Source organism: Siniperca chuatsi, linkage group LG8 (assembly GCF_020085105.1).
Source record: "Siniperca chuatsi isolate FFG_IHB_CAS linkage group LG8, ASM2008510v1, whole genome shotgun sequence".
In the NCBI taxonomy this organism is placed as follows: domain Eukaryota; kingdom Metazoa; phylum Chordata; class Actinopteri; order Centrarchiformes; family Sinipercidae; genus Siniperca; species Siniperca chuatsi.
Window position 1 is genome coordinate 8,480,881 of NC_058049.1, and position 20,083 is coordinate 8,500,963.

At 39.6% G+C, this 20,083-nt stretch overlaps 1 protein-coding gene across 3 annotated transcripts; it reads right to left on the reverse strand.

Moving 5' to 3' along the window:
* klhl3 (kelch-like family member 3) lies at window positions 1-19,993 on the reverse strand. Of its 3 annotated transcripts, none has more exons than XM_044205667.1 (15): window positions 19,846-19,993; window positions 16,356-16,490; window positions 15,727-15,833; window positions 15,512-15,633; window positions 12,349-12,511; window positions 11,965-12,074; window positions 10,006-10,122; window positions 8,963-9,112; window positions 8,742-8,859; window positions 7,836-8,033; window positions 7,028-7,129; window positions 6,730-6,858; window positions 6,002-6,142; window positions 4,988-5,131; window positions 1-4,859 (listed from the first exon to the last, which is right to left on the reverse strand). In XM_044205667.1, the coding sequence occupies exons 1-15, from the start codon at window positions 19,893-19,895 to the stop codon at window positions 4,831-4,833; spliced, it is 1,815 nt and encodes a 604-aa protein (XP_044061602.1). In that variant the 5' UTR covers window positions 19,896-19,993; the 3' UTR covers window positions 1-4,830. The 3 variants fall into 3 exon arrangements, with proteins under 3 accessions (XP_044061602.1, XP_044061604.1, XP_044061603.1); XM_044205669.1 differs by lacking the exon at window positions 19,846-19,993 and adding an exon at window positions 19,670-19,826; XM_044205668.1 differs by lacking the exon at window positions 19,846-19,993 and adding an exon at window positions 17,831-17,856.
* Between the last annotated feature and the right edge of the window lie 90 nt (window positions 19,994-20,083).

Below are 20,083 nucleotides of genomic sequence, written 5' to 3' on the forward strand. Positions count from 1 at the left end.
CTCCTTGTAATATCTTTATTAGGATTTTTTATGATGAAAAATTGAGCCAAATGGACACGTCTCTCCTGTAACAGTCATGGCGTTGTTCAGCAGTACAGAGAGGTCAGCGAGTTGGTAATTAGACTAATTGCACCTGTCAATCAAACAACAAAGACCACGCCCAGAGAAGAGCAGTACTACAGAATATTGAATATGTGGACCTTTTTCTATGTGCAGCTTTCTTTAAACACCCAGAATTTGACAAATTATGACATTTAAGTTAAAAAAGCAAACATGGGAGCGCTGATGACAAGAGCACCTATACAACGAACATATTTATGATTTTAAGTCTCCTGCGCCTTTAACTCTCTTACATACTGAGTGCTGCTGACTGAGGTGAGATGTTTCCATATTTATTTTAACATCTTAATGAAGAAGTGAAGATTTTCTTATTACTTTTGAATGCATTGCATGAAAAAAAAAAAAAAAAATCACCACCACGGTTGTGTAAATGTTTTTAAAGACCATTGAAACTCATTCGACCCAGCTGCAAAACTGGTGTCACATAACAATTACAATAATAATAAAAATTCAATATTTCTAATTTCCAGTCGTGGAAGAAGTACTCAGATCTTTTACTTAAGTAAAAGTAGTAATACCACAGTGTAGAAATACTCTGTTACAAGTAAAAGTCCTGCTTTACTTAAGCAAAAGTACAAAAGTATTCGCATCAAAATATACTTAAAGTACCAAAAGTAAAAGTACTCATTCTGCAGAATAGCCCATTTAAGAATAACGTATATTATATTATTGCATTCTGGTAAAGGTGGAACTTTATATGCTGCTGGGTAGCTTGTCAATTTTCTGGGATGAATAAAGTCTTAACCTTTAATAATACTTCATAATTTATTTGCTGATTATATTTTTAATTATTAATCTGAATCTGCAAGTAACTAGTAACTCCAGCTGTCAGATAAACGCAGTGCTGTAAAAACTACAATATTTCCCTCTGATATGTAGGTAAGTAGAAGTAGTAAAGTACCTCAAAGTTGTACTTTAGGACAGTACTTGAGTAAATGTGTTATAATATTATAGGATATGTAGAGGATGCACTTATGATTTAGATAAAGTTTTCCACTGTCCTAAAAATATATCACCATGTTTTTGTATTTTAATTTTGTGCTATCATTAACTTCACAAATCAGGTGTATTTTTACTTTAAAGGCGGATACTATTTTGTGTAGTAAAATTCCTTATTGTTAACGGACATTTCCCACCAAACCAACATCATCTTCACTTGAACAATAATCTGCAGTGAGAAGCCAAAAGGCGACGCTACAGGTTGATGTAAACCATCTGTGTACACCTGCTCACTCCATGCTGAGGAAAAAATCTGCCGTGTCGAAATCCAACTCCAGTGTGCTCTTAAAGAAAAAATGTTTTTCTGTCCGTTCAACACAAAGTCAACGTTTGTGTGACAGATTTCATATAAAACATCCTAAAGTGCTAAATGCATAATTTTACAATTTCAGACAAAGAAGCACAAGTCAGCTTAGAGCTTTTTTTTGTTTTTTGCAAAGTAAGCGTGCTTAGTATTTGTGTTAATTAAAATTATTTCAAGTTTGAAGGTTTACATATCACCTGTAAGTACATCGCACAAGTTCAACCTTCACAAACCACATGATCTCCCGAACACACGTCAATTAACGAACTTACAAAATAGCAACTTAGACAGTTTATGATATTAAAAATATAACATCTGCGCTTAGTGAGAACATTTCACTCACTTCAAGGTCCATTTAGTAGCTGTTCTGGAGCTTTTGACCAAGTCCTCGCCAGTTGAGGTTCAGAGTTCAACTTTGAAGTAAACACAAATGAGAAGTCCTAAGTCGTGGGAAGTTTGAACATCAACAGCTCCATGGTAACTAAGAAAACTCAATCTGCTAATGAGGGCGGTGTGATATGGTCAAAAGCCCCAGAACACCTACTAAATGGACCTTGAGGTGAAATTGTTTTGCCAACTTCTGTTTCCAAGGTCAGGAATGAACTTTGAACCTCAACCATACTGGTGTTTTTTGGATGTTTTAGCCCATCTTCATTAATAGTTAGAACTTACTGTCAATTATTGTCTACAGTATAACTGTGCTTTTAGACTGAAAATACAGTCCAGCCACTGGTTTCCATTTTCTTCAGAACAATATGAACATCAACTTATAGAGACTTGAATTTGCTTCGGATAGATGACTCATGCAGGTGAACTGTGAGTTTTTATTTTAAGCTAGTAACGCAGTGAAGAAAGTAAAGTTTTCCCTCTGGTAGGTTTAGATGCTGATGGGAGGCTTCAACATCCAAGGCTGTGCTTGAAATCACCCTCGATTTGCTGCAGAGTACATTTATTTACCTTCCGTCATTTTGTTTAAGTGTCAAATTCTCAGTGTGCAATTAATGCTCCATATAGTGCCCTCAAACATTCCCACAATGGAACGAAAAAGTATAATTTTTGATTTAAAAATCCCACATTTCACCTCTGCCACGACATCATCATCAACGAAATCTCGAATGTATTATTACATTACTATTGAGTGTCTATAATATAGGAAATAGTGAATGAATGAATGCGAGAGCGGTTTCAAACACAGCACAAGGATTGAAATTTGGCTGCAAAATTTGATACAAGCAGCTGCTAATATCACTCCATGCTCAACTGTTGGGCTTTTGGATTTTCTGACATTATAGCTTGTGCATGCTGAAGTGGCATTTCCCACCTGCAGACACATGAACGCAATCCGTGCTATTTACCTGCATTACTACACAATGATAACTGTCAAAAATGTCAAGTAGGATCTGGAGCGGTGCTCTGGGAATTTGGAGCACAAGCGCGTCTTCAACATGAAGCATGTCAAAACGTTGCTGTTGCACTAACTATAACGGTTTGCTCCAGATCCCGTCCCAATTGTCCTGTCTGGTTGGAATATTCACAGTGAGTTTCAAGTCACTCCAAGTTGAGTTTTACACTGTAATCATATGAACTGAAACCAACACTAACTAACTTCCTGGAAGACATGAAAAACACATTAATCAATCTAAATGTAGGACTTGTAACAGATGGGACTTGTGTGTTACATGACGTAAATTGACTAAACATACAAAAACAATAGTATGGTCTTTTATGTACTTGTTTTGTCAGAGGGCGTTGAAATGGCCGTCCAGATACTCCATGATTGCAGGCAGAAATGAAAGGTTGGCTGAGGACACCTTTCTTCAATAAAATTATTTTCTTCAAAAGCTATGGCACCAGTCAGTCAACTGAATAACTACATCTAAGATATACCCACCATCGTCTGAATGATAAGTGTAAGTCTAGGCTGAGAAAATGAAATGGGAACCTCACTTTGATATGAATAAATGCTATGTGATCAATTGTCCCAAAACAATAAATAGAAAATCTTAAACCTGCATCTTTTTCATTATAATTTTACAGTTGAATTTCTACAGTGCATTTTGACACACTCCCTTAGATAATGAATAGAAACAATGCATCATTTCAGTTTGTTACGAAGAGATAAAAACACCATGTGACCCCAGCATTATTCTGATCATCATAACTGGCACATTTTTACAATTTCGGATGAGATTATTGGCTTTTAAGTGGTGAGTTCAAATGCTTCCATGAGTACGATCAGTAACAGAGACAGACAGCTGAGCAGCCGTCTGTCTGACAGCAGGCTGGTGATCCAGTTGGTCCGTCAGAGAGACGGGCAGACATCGGTCTGCATCAGTCAGTGCAATTGATCAGGGCATCAGTAGTGTGTCGACAACAGAATCAAGTCCTACTGTGTCGAATCAGATCAACTGGCCTGGGTCTAAAGCCACACTGCAGTGGTCTTCAACCTCTTTAAAAACAATCTCAAAAATATTAAATATGATAGCTGATTTGCATATAAGATGTTTTCTACATTCTTTAAATTATCTTGCAGGTTTTCGTAGAGTCCAACAGCTGGACCTGCAGACGGTCGGCACAGGAGTCAAACAACTTGGTTCATTTCTCAAAATCAAGCTGAGCAAATAGTTGCCATTTATATTCTAGGGAACTCTGGCAAGTCTCATAATAATAATAATAATAATAATAAGAGTAAAAAAGGGTCCCCTCGTGTGCCCAGGATTTTGGATAATGCTCCTGCAACAGCCAATCACGGCTCAGTGTCGCAATGTCATGATAACTGCAGCAACACTGTTAACGCTGTAAGCAGCTAGTCTGCCTGAAACCAGCAAACAGCAAAGCTGGTTCAGTTATTTGATGGAGTGAATGTTTCTCTCAGCTGGTGTTTTAAAGTATTCAGTTTCCCAGGTTTGATACGGTGCATCACATGAACGCCGCCGTTACACCACCGAGCATCTAAAGCACGCCGCTCCGTTTGGCCCATGTATGTCAGTTCCTTCCAAAGTCTTTCTAACATCAGCATCTGCGTGAGTCTTATGTCAGCTGATACAGCCACTTGTTATATGCTTGGCATTTGAAAACTTTCTCACCAAGACAAGGTTCTTATAAGCCCACTATCCTGTGGCTATAGTTTCTAATCCAGTGCAACAGTGTCTTTAAAAGTCAGGATCTCGCTAATGGAAATGGCTTGGACATAGCAACAAAATCAGGCTGTGGTTTAGCGCCAAAAAACTCCTCAAGATGCATCCTTGATTATTAAGTCAGCTGATGATCGAGGGCGTCTCGTCCATTTGGACAGTGTTTATCTAAGGCCTTTTCTTCTCCGTTTGCCTGTTGAGCTTCAGACGTCAGCGTGAGTCTCTGTGAAACCAGCTGCCGAAGCAGAGCTGATGCTGTGGGAGGCACCCTGGTCATAATGGCTTGTCAATCACTGCAACTCCTGTAGCAGTGAGAAAATGAAAGAGTGCGTGAGAGAAACAGCTACATAAACAGGTAAAATGTGAAGACTGTCATATTTATTTCTCTCTATGACGTAGAAATGTTGCGTGATGACGTGACCAGACTCACCAGCATAGCTGCGTCCATTGCTCATGTTTGTGGGGATGAGGCTCCACTTGTCTGAGGCCGGGTTGTAAAACTCTACAGAGGAGAGGTTACAGGACCCGTCGTCTCCTCCAATCACATACAGCAGCCCGTTTATGGCACAGACACCTTGAGGAGAAAGTTAAAGTACACATTTAACAACTCTGACAAATCCTTATACATTTCTCTGCCCATTTAATATTTTATCTATTTTCAGACATTAAGTTTATGGCTGTGCGATTTTGATAATTCAGGATGGAGTTCCTTACAATGTACCCTGGTAAATAATGCTCACAGTAAGTATTATGGTGTGTGAAGGCAACAAAATAAATGTACATCTGTATGTGTATATATAATCATGTGTTAATCAGGACAAAGTAAAAGGTATTTCCCCAGATCTGTGTGGTTCCAAAAGACAATATTTTATTCAATAGACTGGCACAGGAATATATGAGGTTATTACCACATATATACTGCATGGACAGATGCATAGATAGGAAGAAAAGAAAAAAAACATACATACATTTGTATAAATACACACAACCAGGATACTCTGTTTTATGTACAGTAAATCAACCCTACATAAAGCAGGGTTTGTGCAGGTTTTCAACCACCATTATGCAAACATCCCATAGGAGGTTACTATTTACAAAACAGAAAAACCTAGTCTATTGTCTATTGTTGCTGCAACCAATCAGCTCCAGGGTTTGTGTTCTGAGACGCCCTCCTAGACATCAGCTGCTATTTACATACTTGTAGCCCAAACGTAAGCTTAAACAAAATCTCTGCTTTAAATCAATTTTGTTGCCTAAAGAATGGCGGCTGACTAGATATTTACAGGTGATCGTATACCTGTTGGAACAGTCTTGAAACAACAGGATCAAAAACTCAAGCAGTCATTTGACGTCTCTTAAAACACTAAATTTGCCATTTCTAGCATTTACAATAACTACCTATGTGTGGTTGATGGATGCTGTGTGTCTGTGGTCGTTATCTGACCTGCGTTTCGTCGGCACATGTTCATGTCACAGACCAGTCTCCAGGTGTTGCTCTGTGGGTCGTACACCTCAACGCTCTTCCTCACCAGAGGGCCGTCATGTCCTCCTGCTGCATACAGCTGACCACCCAACACACCTACCCCTGGACAAAAAAATAGAAAACACAGAGAGGTATCAGTGTGAGCTTAGATGACTGTGTTGTAATAACACCAGAATTTTGATTGTAATAGGTTTGTTAAAACACTGCATAAATATGATTTATTTGCAAGCAAGAGGGTGGAACTTTTCTTCATGTTGTCAAGGTGAGCACAGTCCCTTAGCTCGCTGTAATGAATTGTAATAGTTGTGTTGTGTTGTGATTTTTGCTCGTACAATTGCAGACAAAGTCCACCGGGTGGTGCTGTTGCTCCACAGGAAGCAGACGACAAAAGCTCAACATTAACTATAATACAGTATCATGAGCTGTGTAATGCTTCTTTGAATCGACTCGGGTAATCTTGTTCTATATATAGGGTCAGTGCCAGGCTCACATACAGATGACCACGAATAACATAAACATTGTATTAAGATAATATTATTAATATTAAGAAACTTTATCTAAATAAAAATTATTATCTACAATGTGTTAACATTGTGTTTGGAGAACCACTAGACAGAGTTGCTGCTTCCTGTGTGTATTATTTATGTAGAGTAGGGTGTAATATAGTGTGTGTGGGTGTGTGTGTGTACCTGCTCCACTGCGCCGTGTGCTCATGTCAGCTACATAGCACCACTGATCACTGACAGGGTCATATTCTTCCACTGTACTGAGACACTGACGGGATGCTCCATCATAGCCTCCTACTGCATACAACTTACCTATAAACACACACACACACACACACACACAGACACACACACACACACACACACACACACACGGCCATTAATAGGTGACATCACCAATAGGTAACATCTGAATTTTGGCTCTTCATTAAAATGGCAGATGATGCAATCCAGGTCACACACACACACACTTCTGTCTTACCATCGACCACCCCGACACCCACACTGCTGCGTCGGGTGTTCATGGATGCTACATACATCCACTCGTCAGTTTTATAATTGAAGGCTTCTACTGTCGATAAACCTGAAGGAGCGATACACAGAGAGAAAGAGACAAAAACATTTGCAAATAACAATAATAGGTTAGAATAAGACAAACATTAATGCAAACATTTTGCATCCAGACGTGTTAAGAGAAGAGAAGAAAGTGGCTCCCCTTCTGCGTTTACTGTTAACACCGTAGTAGGCAGCTGCGCTACTGCAATTAAACCCTACACCCTTTCAGTGTGTGTTAGAGGACTTCATAATTCATTTGTAACAGTAACGCAGGGAGTGAAAAAATTATGGACAATTTAATAGATTTGCAATATTATCTCTACATACATACTAATATGCACCAATAGAGTTGTCAGCACTGTATCTCATAAAAAGGCTCTTTTCAGCCCAAATAATTTATCTAACGCAATCAAGGCCTCAACATTATCAAGTACCGTATAACTACAAAACTGTAGAATGTAAAACTACGAGTTCCATGTTTCTTTAGTTTTCCCCGTTTCAGTCACGCACAAAATACAGAATTATGAAACTTATATTTTTCACCATGAGGTGTGATTGGGCAAGTGATAATCCTCTAGAAACTGACTTCGTCACAAAACTATTGTATGAATATGTGAAATGACTAGTGGTCAAAACTTTTAAGCATTTTCCCAGACCTGTGTAGGAAGAAGCATGTTTATAATAACTACACAGTCGTTTAGTGTGTGTGTGTGTGTGTGTGTGTGTGTACGTACCTATACTTCCATTGAAGCCCCCCACGGCGTACAGTAAATCTGCCAACACAGCAGCTCCCAGTGTACTGCGTCTCTCCTGCATGCTTGCCACCGCACTCCACTGGTCTCTCACTCCGTCGTACACGTCCACCGTTCGCTCCCGCAGTGAACTGTTGAACCCCCCAACTGCATACACACGGCCTGCCATGGAAACCACACCTGGACACACAGACAGAATGAAATGTGTAAAAGCTGTGGGATAATGTTATTACGTGAAATACTTTTCACCTGCATGAGCTTAGCCACAGTATGCTGACATACTAGTGGTTGTGTATGTTTAAGCCCATCAACAACATGTCGTTGATACTTTACATTACAAAGCATAGCTCAGGTTTCAGAATAGTTTCCTACCTTTCAGACAGTCACCAGTTCAAACTTATTTCAGTACTGTATAAGAATCGACTTGCAGAGACTTGAATCTTGTATGACACACAAAACATTTAATTTACTTTTACATTTAGTCAAAGTTGTGTTACTGGTGCAAGCAGGTGCAAGGAGGGACTGTTTCAAAAATTGCTGGTGCATTCGAGGATCAAGATTGTATTGATACATGTAAAGAATCTGATCAGAATGTCGCCTTAACATTAGACTTAAGACATTAGACATATGCTGACAAGTTATTGTATTAAATTCTTCAACGTTGTACAATTTAAATTTTTAGATTTACTGGCAATCACAGCTTCAAAACTGACATATTTTTAACAGATAATGTAACAATAAATAGTACTTTTGTCTGCTTAAACTTAATCAAAAATTTCTGCATAGCATGACCGGTGGAAAATAGTAGAATTGACTGACTATACTACAGGGTCAGATTTGTGAGATTTGTGTCCGAGTCACATACAGCCCAACAAAACACAAACTGACCTGCCCGGCAGCGTCTTGAAGGCAGGTCGGCTACCTGGTACCATCGATCTTCCTGGAAATCGTAGCACTCCACACTGCGGATCGCCTTAGGAGCCTGACCACCCACCACAATCATCACCTGTACATGCACACAGTCAGTGTTAGCCATTTGAATTACAGTATTAAGGGCTACATGTTCTATCTGCCTTGTGGCATGGGTGACAATATATTTGTATGTGTACTTTTGGGATGCTGATAGGAGTTCGTGGTCGGGTCCTGTCTGTCTTGATGAGGTGCCGCTGGTCTGCTGGCAGCAGGTGATACTTCATTGCTTCTATGAGAAAATCTTTACAGGTGTTGTTGTTCTTTATCAAAGCCTCTTCCTCGACAATCTGAAACAGGGACGGGATTTCAGGCAAATTTCACCTTTATTTACAAAAAAAAACAAATGGTACAGGACTCATTTACATGTACTTGAATAACCAGGTTACGCGGGTGCGTCTGTGTCGTAGCAGACTGAAAGCGCAGTGAAAGGAGGACAGGCAGGCAGACAGACAGATGACAGATGTGTCTGAATTTAACAAATATTCAAATGTTCAGCAGTGGAAACTTATTTACTTTGTATTAGTTTCAGTTTTAGTCAGACTTTGGATGTAGTCATTTTAAATAGGACGCATTGCCGTAATGATCGTCTCTCTTTTCATCCAGCCCTCATGCACAGGCGCACTTGTTTCTCTCATCTCCTACCCTGATTATGGAAACCAGGTTTCTCATTCACATGACATTAAAGAAATCAGCTTCCTGGAGAAAGCCGACTGTAACGCAGTTACTAAAGTGAATGTAAACGCACTGATAGTGGCAGCGGGCTAGGGAACATCCTGAGAATTTATAGTATATACAAGAACAAACTGTGAATTATTATTAAAAATTTTGGTGAATTCCACATCTGGACGTAGTAGGTAGGCGACTGGCGACTTGCTGTTGGATCTTGATTTGTTTTCCACTCATCCAGGAGGATTCTTAAAAGCTAAAAGGCCAGGAAGGCTCTTTGAGGACCAGTGAAACAATTTCAGGCCTTCACTTACTACAGTATTTCTAGGTATCCTGTGATCTGCATGAATACGAATCTTGACTGACACACACACACGTGTTTGGTGTTACTCAACCTTTTTCTATGACTAATAACATATTTTATTTGAGCGACATGCACAACAATGCAGAGAGTAGCGAGGGGTGAAAAAGAAGAATGTAGAGAAAGCAGAGCAGAAGTGAGAATTTATTTTACCTGTACCAGGTAATCCCTGGACAGTAGTGGAAGTCTGACGTGTTCCATCAGTTTGGGCATGTACTCCAGACGAGCTGGCTTATCGTGCTTAATCCAAGCTATCATAGCCTCAAACACCTAAGGAAGAGGTGGAGAGAAGAGTCAGACAGCAGCGAGGGAGAAAACATGACAGGGTAAGGCAGAGATAGAGAGAGAAAAATGCAGACAGGGAGTGAACTGTGTGTGTGAAAAACGTTGGTTTATTGGGGTTGCAAAGCCAAAACAGAGAGGGTTTCAGACCCAGTGAGGGTTTCAGACACTGTTCAATGATCTGACACGCCCAACAATTTTGAATTAATTGCGTGAATTACATCGTTCAAGCTGTAGATACGGTGTCCTTTCATAGTGACATACCAATATCAATTGCTCGCAGTTGCTCCCAGCAGGATGTCAGCATAACAGAGGTGGCAGACCTTTGTTTTGCATATTTTTATCTAAAACTACTGCTTCAAATTGATTGTTTTACACACATTCACACACTGATCATCTCCTGTTGGCCTGGGGAGCAGCTCCACCAGGGCAAACGAGGGTCTGAGTGCGCCCCCCCCCCGTGCACAAAGGGACAACAACGATGGTAGTTGAGGGAAAGAGGACCATTACTCAACGACTCCCCACATGTTGATCTTCCAGGGTTCAAACTAGCTGTCTTCTAAACTCAAACCCTCTACCAACATATAGTATACGCTACTTCCATTTCAGATTTACACAGGCCAAAAAAATTGAGACGCATGCATAATGTAATACCATGCAGCACAATGGCATTGAAATAAAAATGTAATTAGATCAAAAATAATGCAGTCTCCATCCTCTGTGTGTGTTGCACAAAATACAGATACTACTTCTTCGCTTTACCATACCACAGCCTTATGTTGAGTTCAAATAATACCATACAGACTGCAATTAGGAGCATCCGAGTGGGAAAAACCCATTCACTTCAGCCTCACAGTTGTAATTCCGAGTCGCAGACATCAAGACATTGTGTCATTGTGTGTATCTATCGCTTTGCAAAAACAAAAACAAACAAACAAAAAATGCATATTTGTCTACAAACCAGTAGCAAAATGTGTGCAATGCCATCATCACTGGCAGTTACATCTAAATAAAATTCAACATCAACATTAATACAATCACTTCAGCTAATTAAATAAGGAGTCAAAGAACTACCATATTTTTGTAATGCAATGAAAACAGCTATTTTAGGGTTAATTTCCATGTATTTGGTGTGACTACAAGGTTAGCAATGGCTGTAACCATTTTTGAATAATGTGTGAAAGCTCCCAAGATGGAATAACAGGAAGTTTTCTCATTCTTAACATTTTTGCGGCCTCAAAACATGTCACAGAATTGAGTCAACAGAAAAAAAAAAGAAAAGAAAAAAAACTCAACTAGAACTTTCAATAAAAATTCATCTATCCCACTCCTATTAAAATTGCAGCAGATAATTTAGTGGTAACTGATTGTGTCTCCAGATGCAGCCAGTTTGACACTGAATAAACAGTACAATAGTGTCCGGCTCCCTCTGTGTCTCTGTCTGACTAAACCAGCAGTTATCTTGCCGCTGCTCTGACAGCAGGATGACACACAGATGCTCCCTCAGATTCTTTCTGTTGACTGACTAACAACAGACAGACACACCACCATCTTGAATACGTTTGCTGCCAAGGTGAGCTAATCAGACGCAGTGAGTATGATGAGGAAACATCTTTATAATACAGCTATAGATCTTTCTCGGCTCCCACTATACCTAGAATTCCTTAATCTTGTCCCTCTTTCTGTAGTCATTATCTGTTATTTTGTGTTTCTGGAAAATCCCTTATGAATATAATCCTCACGTCTTTTCACCCACAAGGAAAGAGACAAACTGCTTTTATTAAAAAGGGCTGAAGTGTGTGTGTGTGTGTGTACATTGTGCTGTCTGACCTTCTCCTCCGTGGAAACCGTGAGTTTGTCACTGGAGATGAGGCTGCACACCTGCTGCAGAGAAAGGCCTAGAAACTCCTCTCCCTGCACCACGTCAGTGAAATGCTGCTCTGAGAGACACAATCATGCAGGGTTACACACACCACAAACTAAATATTTTAGCTAATAAACTCAGTGACATACAAATACAATGCCCAACATTTTTAAACTCCCTGGACATGTAGCATTTTTCCAAAGACTTCAAACATTTTTCAGGGCTGGTGAAACTAACTGTTACATAAAAGTAGCAACCCTTACCACACCACACCACATCACACATACACACACACACACACAGTGGCAAAGATGACTCAGGATTAGTGGTGTGAACATCGAGAAGCTTACCGGCGTATGCGTGGGACTGGTTGAGAAGCTGTGTGCATGTGTGCAGGTCAGCGAAGGCTCTGATGCCCAGACAGTTGGTGGGGTGAAGCTGAGACTGTAGGAACTCACAACAAACCTGACGAACATCCATCAGCTGGAGGAGGCTGGCTGCTGGCAGCAGAACCTGCAGTGAGGACACACACATACGAAGTCAATTTAAAACTCCATCTGGATGTTATTGGTGGAAGAACTTTATTGGAAGGAACTGACTTGGGCATACATATTCTGGGTCATCTAACACATTCAAACATGCCAAAAGTGTTTTAAAAATAACATGGAAGAGCACAATTATTTACCACCCACAGCCAAAGAGTTAGGAACATTTGGTAGCTGGAAGTCAGTTAGACTAGCTGTTTACCCGGACATCTACTCTCCAAGCAAACAAGTCATTACTTCAACAATGTTGCTGGCCAGTCAGTTAGTTTGTTAATTAATTAACCAGACACTCAACCAACCTGCCAAGCAGTCCAGCAAGCTCTGTGCATATCACCTTGGTACCCACTCTGTCATTTTGTCTATAAGGCCAGTAGAATATTTTTAATGAAATCAATTTTGGATTGTCTGTGCAAGGAAAATAGTGAGTTTGCAACCAAAACAAAGCCCTGGATTTGGCTTTGATCTCTGCAATGTGTACTGGCTGAACAACCAAATTTGTTGCCATTTTCATGCATGCTTTGTTCATTTACAACACCTAAAACACCATCATATGCAACTGGTCAACAGTGTAATGGTAGCTAAATTTGTTTTTCAGGTGTGTTCTTTGGCCATAGCTCTCCAGTTTCACCACTGCATCTCCTTGCTAGCTCCTCCATCTGGCCTTTACATCACTAAATGGACAGACGTGGAGCCACAGTGAATACACGGATACGTGTTTGCTGCAGTAAAACAGGCCTTCAGAACACACCAAATTCAAATTTCACTTGCCAGCAAGAGCAAGGAAAAACATGTTTTGGTCATTGGGACATATCCCAAAAAAAATATTGCCACATTTTATCAAGATGTATCTATAAACGGTATTTTGTCAAAAGCACTGTAATATCTGATTCTGTACCAGATCTGTGAGTTTAGGGGGCTTATCAGCCACGAAAACACTGGACAGCAGTTTATAATACTTACAGACAGGATTTTACAACTCTGGAAACTTATCATGACAGCATCATATATCATTTTATATTTTGTTGTGGTGATCGTGAGGTAGACAACACAAATACAGTACAGCGTTCACGTTACAAAGCAACAGACCAGAAATGGGCGCCTACATGTATGTGATTGGCCAACGCATCGCCTCACCAGAGGATGTCGCGTTGCGATGTGGCCAAAATTGAGCTGGGTTCAACTTTTTTGCCGGATAATTCTACGTTTCTTTGGCCGGAGCCCGCTGTGTTGGCACCCCTGCTGCTCCAACGGACTGGCCTCATTCAAACAGATACACTTCGCTGCATCCCTACACACAAACTTAACTAGGTCAGTGAGACAGTCTGTGTCTGCCTCTACACACTCACTCATCCTGAGTGTGTATTGTTCCTGTCTCTTCTGTTTTCTGTGCACAGCTGCCCTGAAGCCTTACTGTATGTCTTCTAAAAGGGAGCGTCACGCCCACTGAAACTCTGTTAACAGCAGCTGTGACACCCTAGCACACACACACACATACACAACACATATATTAAAGTGAAAACACAGCTCAACAGCACAACAGTGAAATTAAGAGTAAAAGCAATGTTTAAATGAACATGAGCCAATAGTCAAAACACACTCACAGGTCAAACATTCAAGTGTGAGCCAATCAGGTAGGCACGCTGCTAACAGTTGGAGGATTTCCTGCCTCTCTCCGTGCACACTTCCTGTGCTAATAATCAGAGGAAGTATCCTGCCTGCAGCTTGATTCCACTGCATTTATTCAACCCCGCGCCAGTGCCATGCAGCTACCAAGAGTTAATGCAACTGAGATAAACAAGGCCTCACTCCAGTGCTTTCACAGCAGCATTGCAGCTCATAACTGTTACCAGCTCTTATATCTCTTGTAATAAACATCTGCCCCACATGCAGGTTCATTTTGTCCAGTCTGAAATTTAACGGAAAAACAAAAGAGTTAAAGCGATCAGGCTTTAAGGGAACAATTTCCCTTATGACAAGCAAAAACACTTAAAATCATTTTTAAAAAGTACATAAAAACAAAACATTTTATCAACCAGCTTTCTGGTTCTTGTTTTTCCCACATTTTGTCTCAGATATACAGATTTGTTCCCCGCTTTATTGCCTGAAACATTGTACATTTTTGGAATTTACTTAAGTAGAAATCTGTTTTGAAAGGTGCTCTAAAAATAATGAAAAAGTAAAGGATAGGCACTTCACAAACTAGATTTTTAATCTTATTTCAGTTGTATTCTTTTATCTAAAAGTTTACTTCAAATTGACAATCGCTAGACAAAAAGCCTAAAATGAATGTATTCTGAATAAACGGTGTAGAAAACCCATTGTAACCACTGTATCCACTGCACACAGAACTTACGGAAACCTCTCAGAAATTCTTGAAAATAAAGATTGTTGGCAGTTTCCCTCTTATCAGTCCTGGAGGGGTTGGTTATTAGCGTTTAATACCAGCTTGTTATGTTGTTACTCTGACTTTTGCTCAAAACAAAGAACACAGAAAAAAGGTCAAGACAGCAGCTACAAGACAAGCTTCCTTCTCCACAACAAGGACGTTTTATAACTGTGTGACTAATGCTGCGGGCCCGGATCTTTTCGCTGGGAGCAGCTGCGTCTCTTTGATTTAATTACTCAAACTGTAAAACCGTGAAAGATTGTGACACAAATTAACTGAGGTAGTATTTTAAAATGCTGGTCCCCAGGCAGCTACATGATTACGTCTTCAAAACTGAACCCTCCTACATGGACACAACACACAAAAAGCCTTGCAGGATATACGATGAGAAGAGGTTACTAATATCCCACTAATTCTGTTACTGCTGCTAATATATGACATCAGTGTTTTTAAAGCAATACTAGAGTTGGAAACAAGGTAAAAGCCACCATAACAGAAGAACAGAGAAAAGAAAAGTAAAAAACAGGAAAACACGTTCTCACTCCCTTCCTCCTCGCTCTCTCTCTGCATACACACTCTCACCTGGACGTTGTCCTCTGTGACCTCGATCTCAGCGGTGTAAATGTAGTCGACCAGTTTTCTCAGGGTCTGTCCGTCCACCTCTCTGATCTCCACCTGATGGGCCTTGCTCTCACTCATGTCACCTACAAAAAACACACAGTTAAACACATGCCAGCACACACACACACACACACACACAGACATCAGATATGATGCAAAACAAACAGTGTGTGTACCTGTGAACATGGCACAGAAGTAGGGGCTACAGGACGCCAGGACCACCCTGTGAGCTGGCACTTCAACACTCCCCGCCACCAGCTGGACGTCACACAGCATCTTTTTACTGAAAGATGAGGAGTAACAGAGAGGGAGAAAGGTGAAAATTATTATCTTATTTATTCAAGTGTTTGTGATAACTGTGTAAAAATAAATATGCATACAGGAGCCAGGAAAGGACGGCTGCCAGCAAAAGTGTCAATTAAGGTGTTAATATCTAGGCTTGTACATAAAAATTACTATAGAATATTCCATATATATTTGATTTAACGGCAAGAGTGGCATCCTAATTGTAATCTGTCTTGTCTGACTTGAAGATCTGTCATTTTACCCTTTTCCCTTTCTGACGAGCACCACGAATGAAACAAGCGTTTCGCTTTATTGTGTTTTTATCCTCTACAGTGTAACTGTATGTAGGACTGGGTGTTTCCAGTCTTTATTACTGTCAAATAAATCTATTTATCACACAATTACATATACAATTATCGATCATCAACCACCCCATGAGCTTTAGTACATTACATGTGTTGTTTTACAGCGTTTTAAGTGAAAGCAATAACTGTAGCAAACAACACTCTCAGCAGCACACCTCCTCAGGTCGTTCATCAGCTGGAAAGCCTTCCTCATGTGCGTCTGGTTGAAGGTGTGCATCCCTCCATTCGCCGCGTCCTCCTCTGAATCCGTGGTACAGTTTGGACGTGGTGAGGCCGGTGTGGCCACCAGACTGGTAAGACATGAGAGGCAGTGTCTGGATCACTGGAGATAGATGGTGACCCAACAGATAGACAGGCTACTTTCTGGTTCATCTCTAAGGTTATGAAAAGAGGGTCACTATACTGGATAACTGGGGTAAAATTAATCAAATTGAGCTTTTTTTAAACATACTTGTTTTAACAATGTTGTTAATATTGTGCTTTACCACAGAGAAGACTGTTTAGTAAATGTCCAATGTGTCTCTATATGAGGGGCTGGCTATTTCTGAATGCTTGTATGATGCCACTGACCCATCCTCCTTTCATAATCCTTGCTGGGACTCCACAGTCAGGATTTTATACATGTTTTGAATTAATTTCAATCTAGTGTGGCTTTTTCTCACGTAAAATATTACATAGGGCTGTCACATCTGCCTCACTTGACATTAAACACAAGCAGAGGTGTATGGCTTATGTCTAGGACTGCAACTAACAATTGTTTTTCATTATCGATTATTTTCTTGATTAATTGATTGATCATTTAACCCATAAAATGTCAGAAAATCAGCCATCGCAATATCCCAGAGCCCAAGACAATGTTTTCAAACGCCTTGTTTTGTCCAGTTAAAAGCATAAAACCCATCGATATTCAGTTTACTATCGTAAAAGATTAACAAAACCACCATATTAATATCTGAGAAGTGGAAACCAGTGGAAAAAATGACAAACAATTAATCGATTATCAAAATTGTTGCAGATTAATTTTCTATCAATTAATCGCTTCAGCTCTACTTACTCTATGTCTGACATTTGCGCATAAAGCTTCAACTAAAACTGCAATTTTTAGAAATACTAAAAGCACTTTCTCAAAAAGCATATAAATAAAAAGAGGACAAAGTAGGTGAAGAGTGTGAAGGGGACAGTACATGAAACTTTGGAATTGATTCTGATTCTGAAATGTTCAACAAACTTGCAAATCAATTTAGCTATTTTTCATGATGCAAATAGGGTAGATACGACGATATATAGAACAACAGAATCACAGATTTCACTGTACTGTAGATATTGAGATATCTATCCCTTTAATATTTCCGGTTGTATTACGCCATTTTGTGAAATGTTGCAAATCAATGAGCAGTACTGATTTAAGGCAATATTGGATTTACAGGATTGTTGCATCAGTGTGATTAAGAACCTTAATTTGTCAGGTCAGTTCACAGGATTGGACAAAAAATTCATTCATACATTTCCTGTATTACGGTGTCCCAACTGACTTTCCAGAAAATCTGCTACATCACAATATATATATTGTTATTGGCCATGCACCAATCCAATACGCTGGATCGATATTTGTATCGGCGCGGATACTGACCTTATGAAGCAAATCAGGGTATCAGCCATGGCAAGTCCTATCGAAATTGAATACAGTTTCTTTGTCCACGTCATTGTAAAATTCATTGTTTCCTCAATCAGTTACATTTATTTAGACACGGCAGACCACAGACTCTGTTTTTTATTGTCTCGTACCTACATAAGACAAATATAAGATTGTATCCATATCGCCCAACTCTAGATCCATTATTACCAGATTATTTGTAAAGCTAACATATTAAACTGATGGATGTCATCTTCCCAACGACCTCACTGCACTAAATAACCATTCAAGCATGCCTATTTGACTGAAGATCCCTGTTGTATTCAAGACAATGGTATGGCAGTATTCCTTGACTCATATCCTTCAATCATATTCTTAAGTCATGGGGACTTAAAGGATAAGGCTGGTGATATTATATATTTTCCTTTTTCTTGTGTCAACAAATACTATGAAAAGAACAAAACCAACAATGCATTAGTTCGTCTCTCAATACTTTCTAACTTCCCTACCATGTTTAAATGTGTTTATACTGATGACGTAAGTATCTAAAATCTAGTCACAAATATATGCTTTCATTTTTCAAAAAGGCTAAATAATGTCCTAAAACAGCTGGTCACTGTAGTTTTTAGCAAATGTTACTCAGTGGTAGATGATGCGTTTGTTAGGGATTATTTTCAGACATGGATTAATGCACATTTGATACAGTAGTGAGTATTTACAGCAACAGGGCGGTGTGTGTGGATTGAGTCAAACTACAGTAGTTGTGTTTGTAGTGATGAAGGAACATGTGACCCAGTGCAACTATGTGGCTCAGCGATATGTTTTTGGACAACTATGATGTCTATGGTTCAGAAGAATAAGCTATATCAGCCTTTGGCTACACAGAAAATATTTAAGTGGTATACATTTATTGTTGGTTTCAGTATTTTCATGGGATTTGTTGACAACAAAAAAATGCATAATATTGCCAGCATTATCCTTTAAGCCCTCCTCAAGACAGGTACACAAAAGAAAAAAAAGAGGAAAAACAAAAATATTTCCTGTTACCCAGTGTTTCATAAAGCAGCCTGACCACACAGAAGAAAACCTGTTGTTTTTTCCAAGCCATGTGCAATCCTAACCCGGGGCAATACCTTTGACAACATGTAAATTAAGTCTCAAATTCGACTTTTTAACCAAAGGTGACCTGCACTTACCTGAGAGCAGGTGGCAGGAAGAAAACCAAAAAATGTGATATACCCAGAACTGATCTAACGGGGCATTTGCTTGGTTTCATGTTTCACACTGTCAGACTGTATCTTATCCACCGTGCATGTACAGTACTGTTTGTTATCTTCCTTCTCAAGATAACAAACATAATGACCCGTCATTTGTCCACAGACAACTCAAACACATTGATAAAAATAATGATGCAGCACTTACTTATTATGTTAAATCAAGACAACACAAGTCTGTGAATTAATCAGTGTACATTCATGACTCTGACAGTTTACACAAAGTTCGTCTTTTTTTTTATTTTTTGGCCAAATGTGAAAGAGTTGAATAGAAAATGATGTTTGTTTTGAGTTTGTTGAGCGACAAGTTGGAAGGCTGGCTAGCTCTTAGCATTGCTAACCATTTAACTTCATTGCTAACATAAGCTTATGATAGCTACCGTTATCTGCCATAAATCATTGTGTAATAAGAAGAACCACTTTTCGGAGCCGCTCTACACTCAGTTCACTGTCTATAAGCAACGACTTGATGACAGTTCCCAAATGTCTACATGTTAACTCGGGAGTTTGGTTAGCAACTTAACCGCATCAGCTGGGCAGCCAACGATGCTAGCTAACTTACCGAAGCTAACTAGTCAACAAGGCTAGCTTGAGCTCGTGCGCCAGGAGAAAGCCCTTGGACTGTCTGTGTTGGATTTATGGCCGGTGGATCATGTGGGGTAAAATGTTATCCAACAGATGTGGAAGCAGCGTGAATCACAGCTTTACAAAATAATCCCTACCGCTCAGCCAACTCACCCCAACGACACACCGTCCATCCTCACGGAATCAGACACCACAGCAGGCATGAGCGCGCTGTACAGCCGCACAAAGGTTGTGTATTAACAAGAGGAGTCACTCCGTAGTTAAAAATAAATAGATAAATAATGTACAGACACATGCAGCTTAAACACCTTGTCTATTTAATGGAATTTATATATATATATATATATACATATATTATTATTTTTTTTTTTTAAATAATTATCAGTAAGGT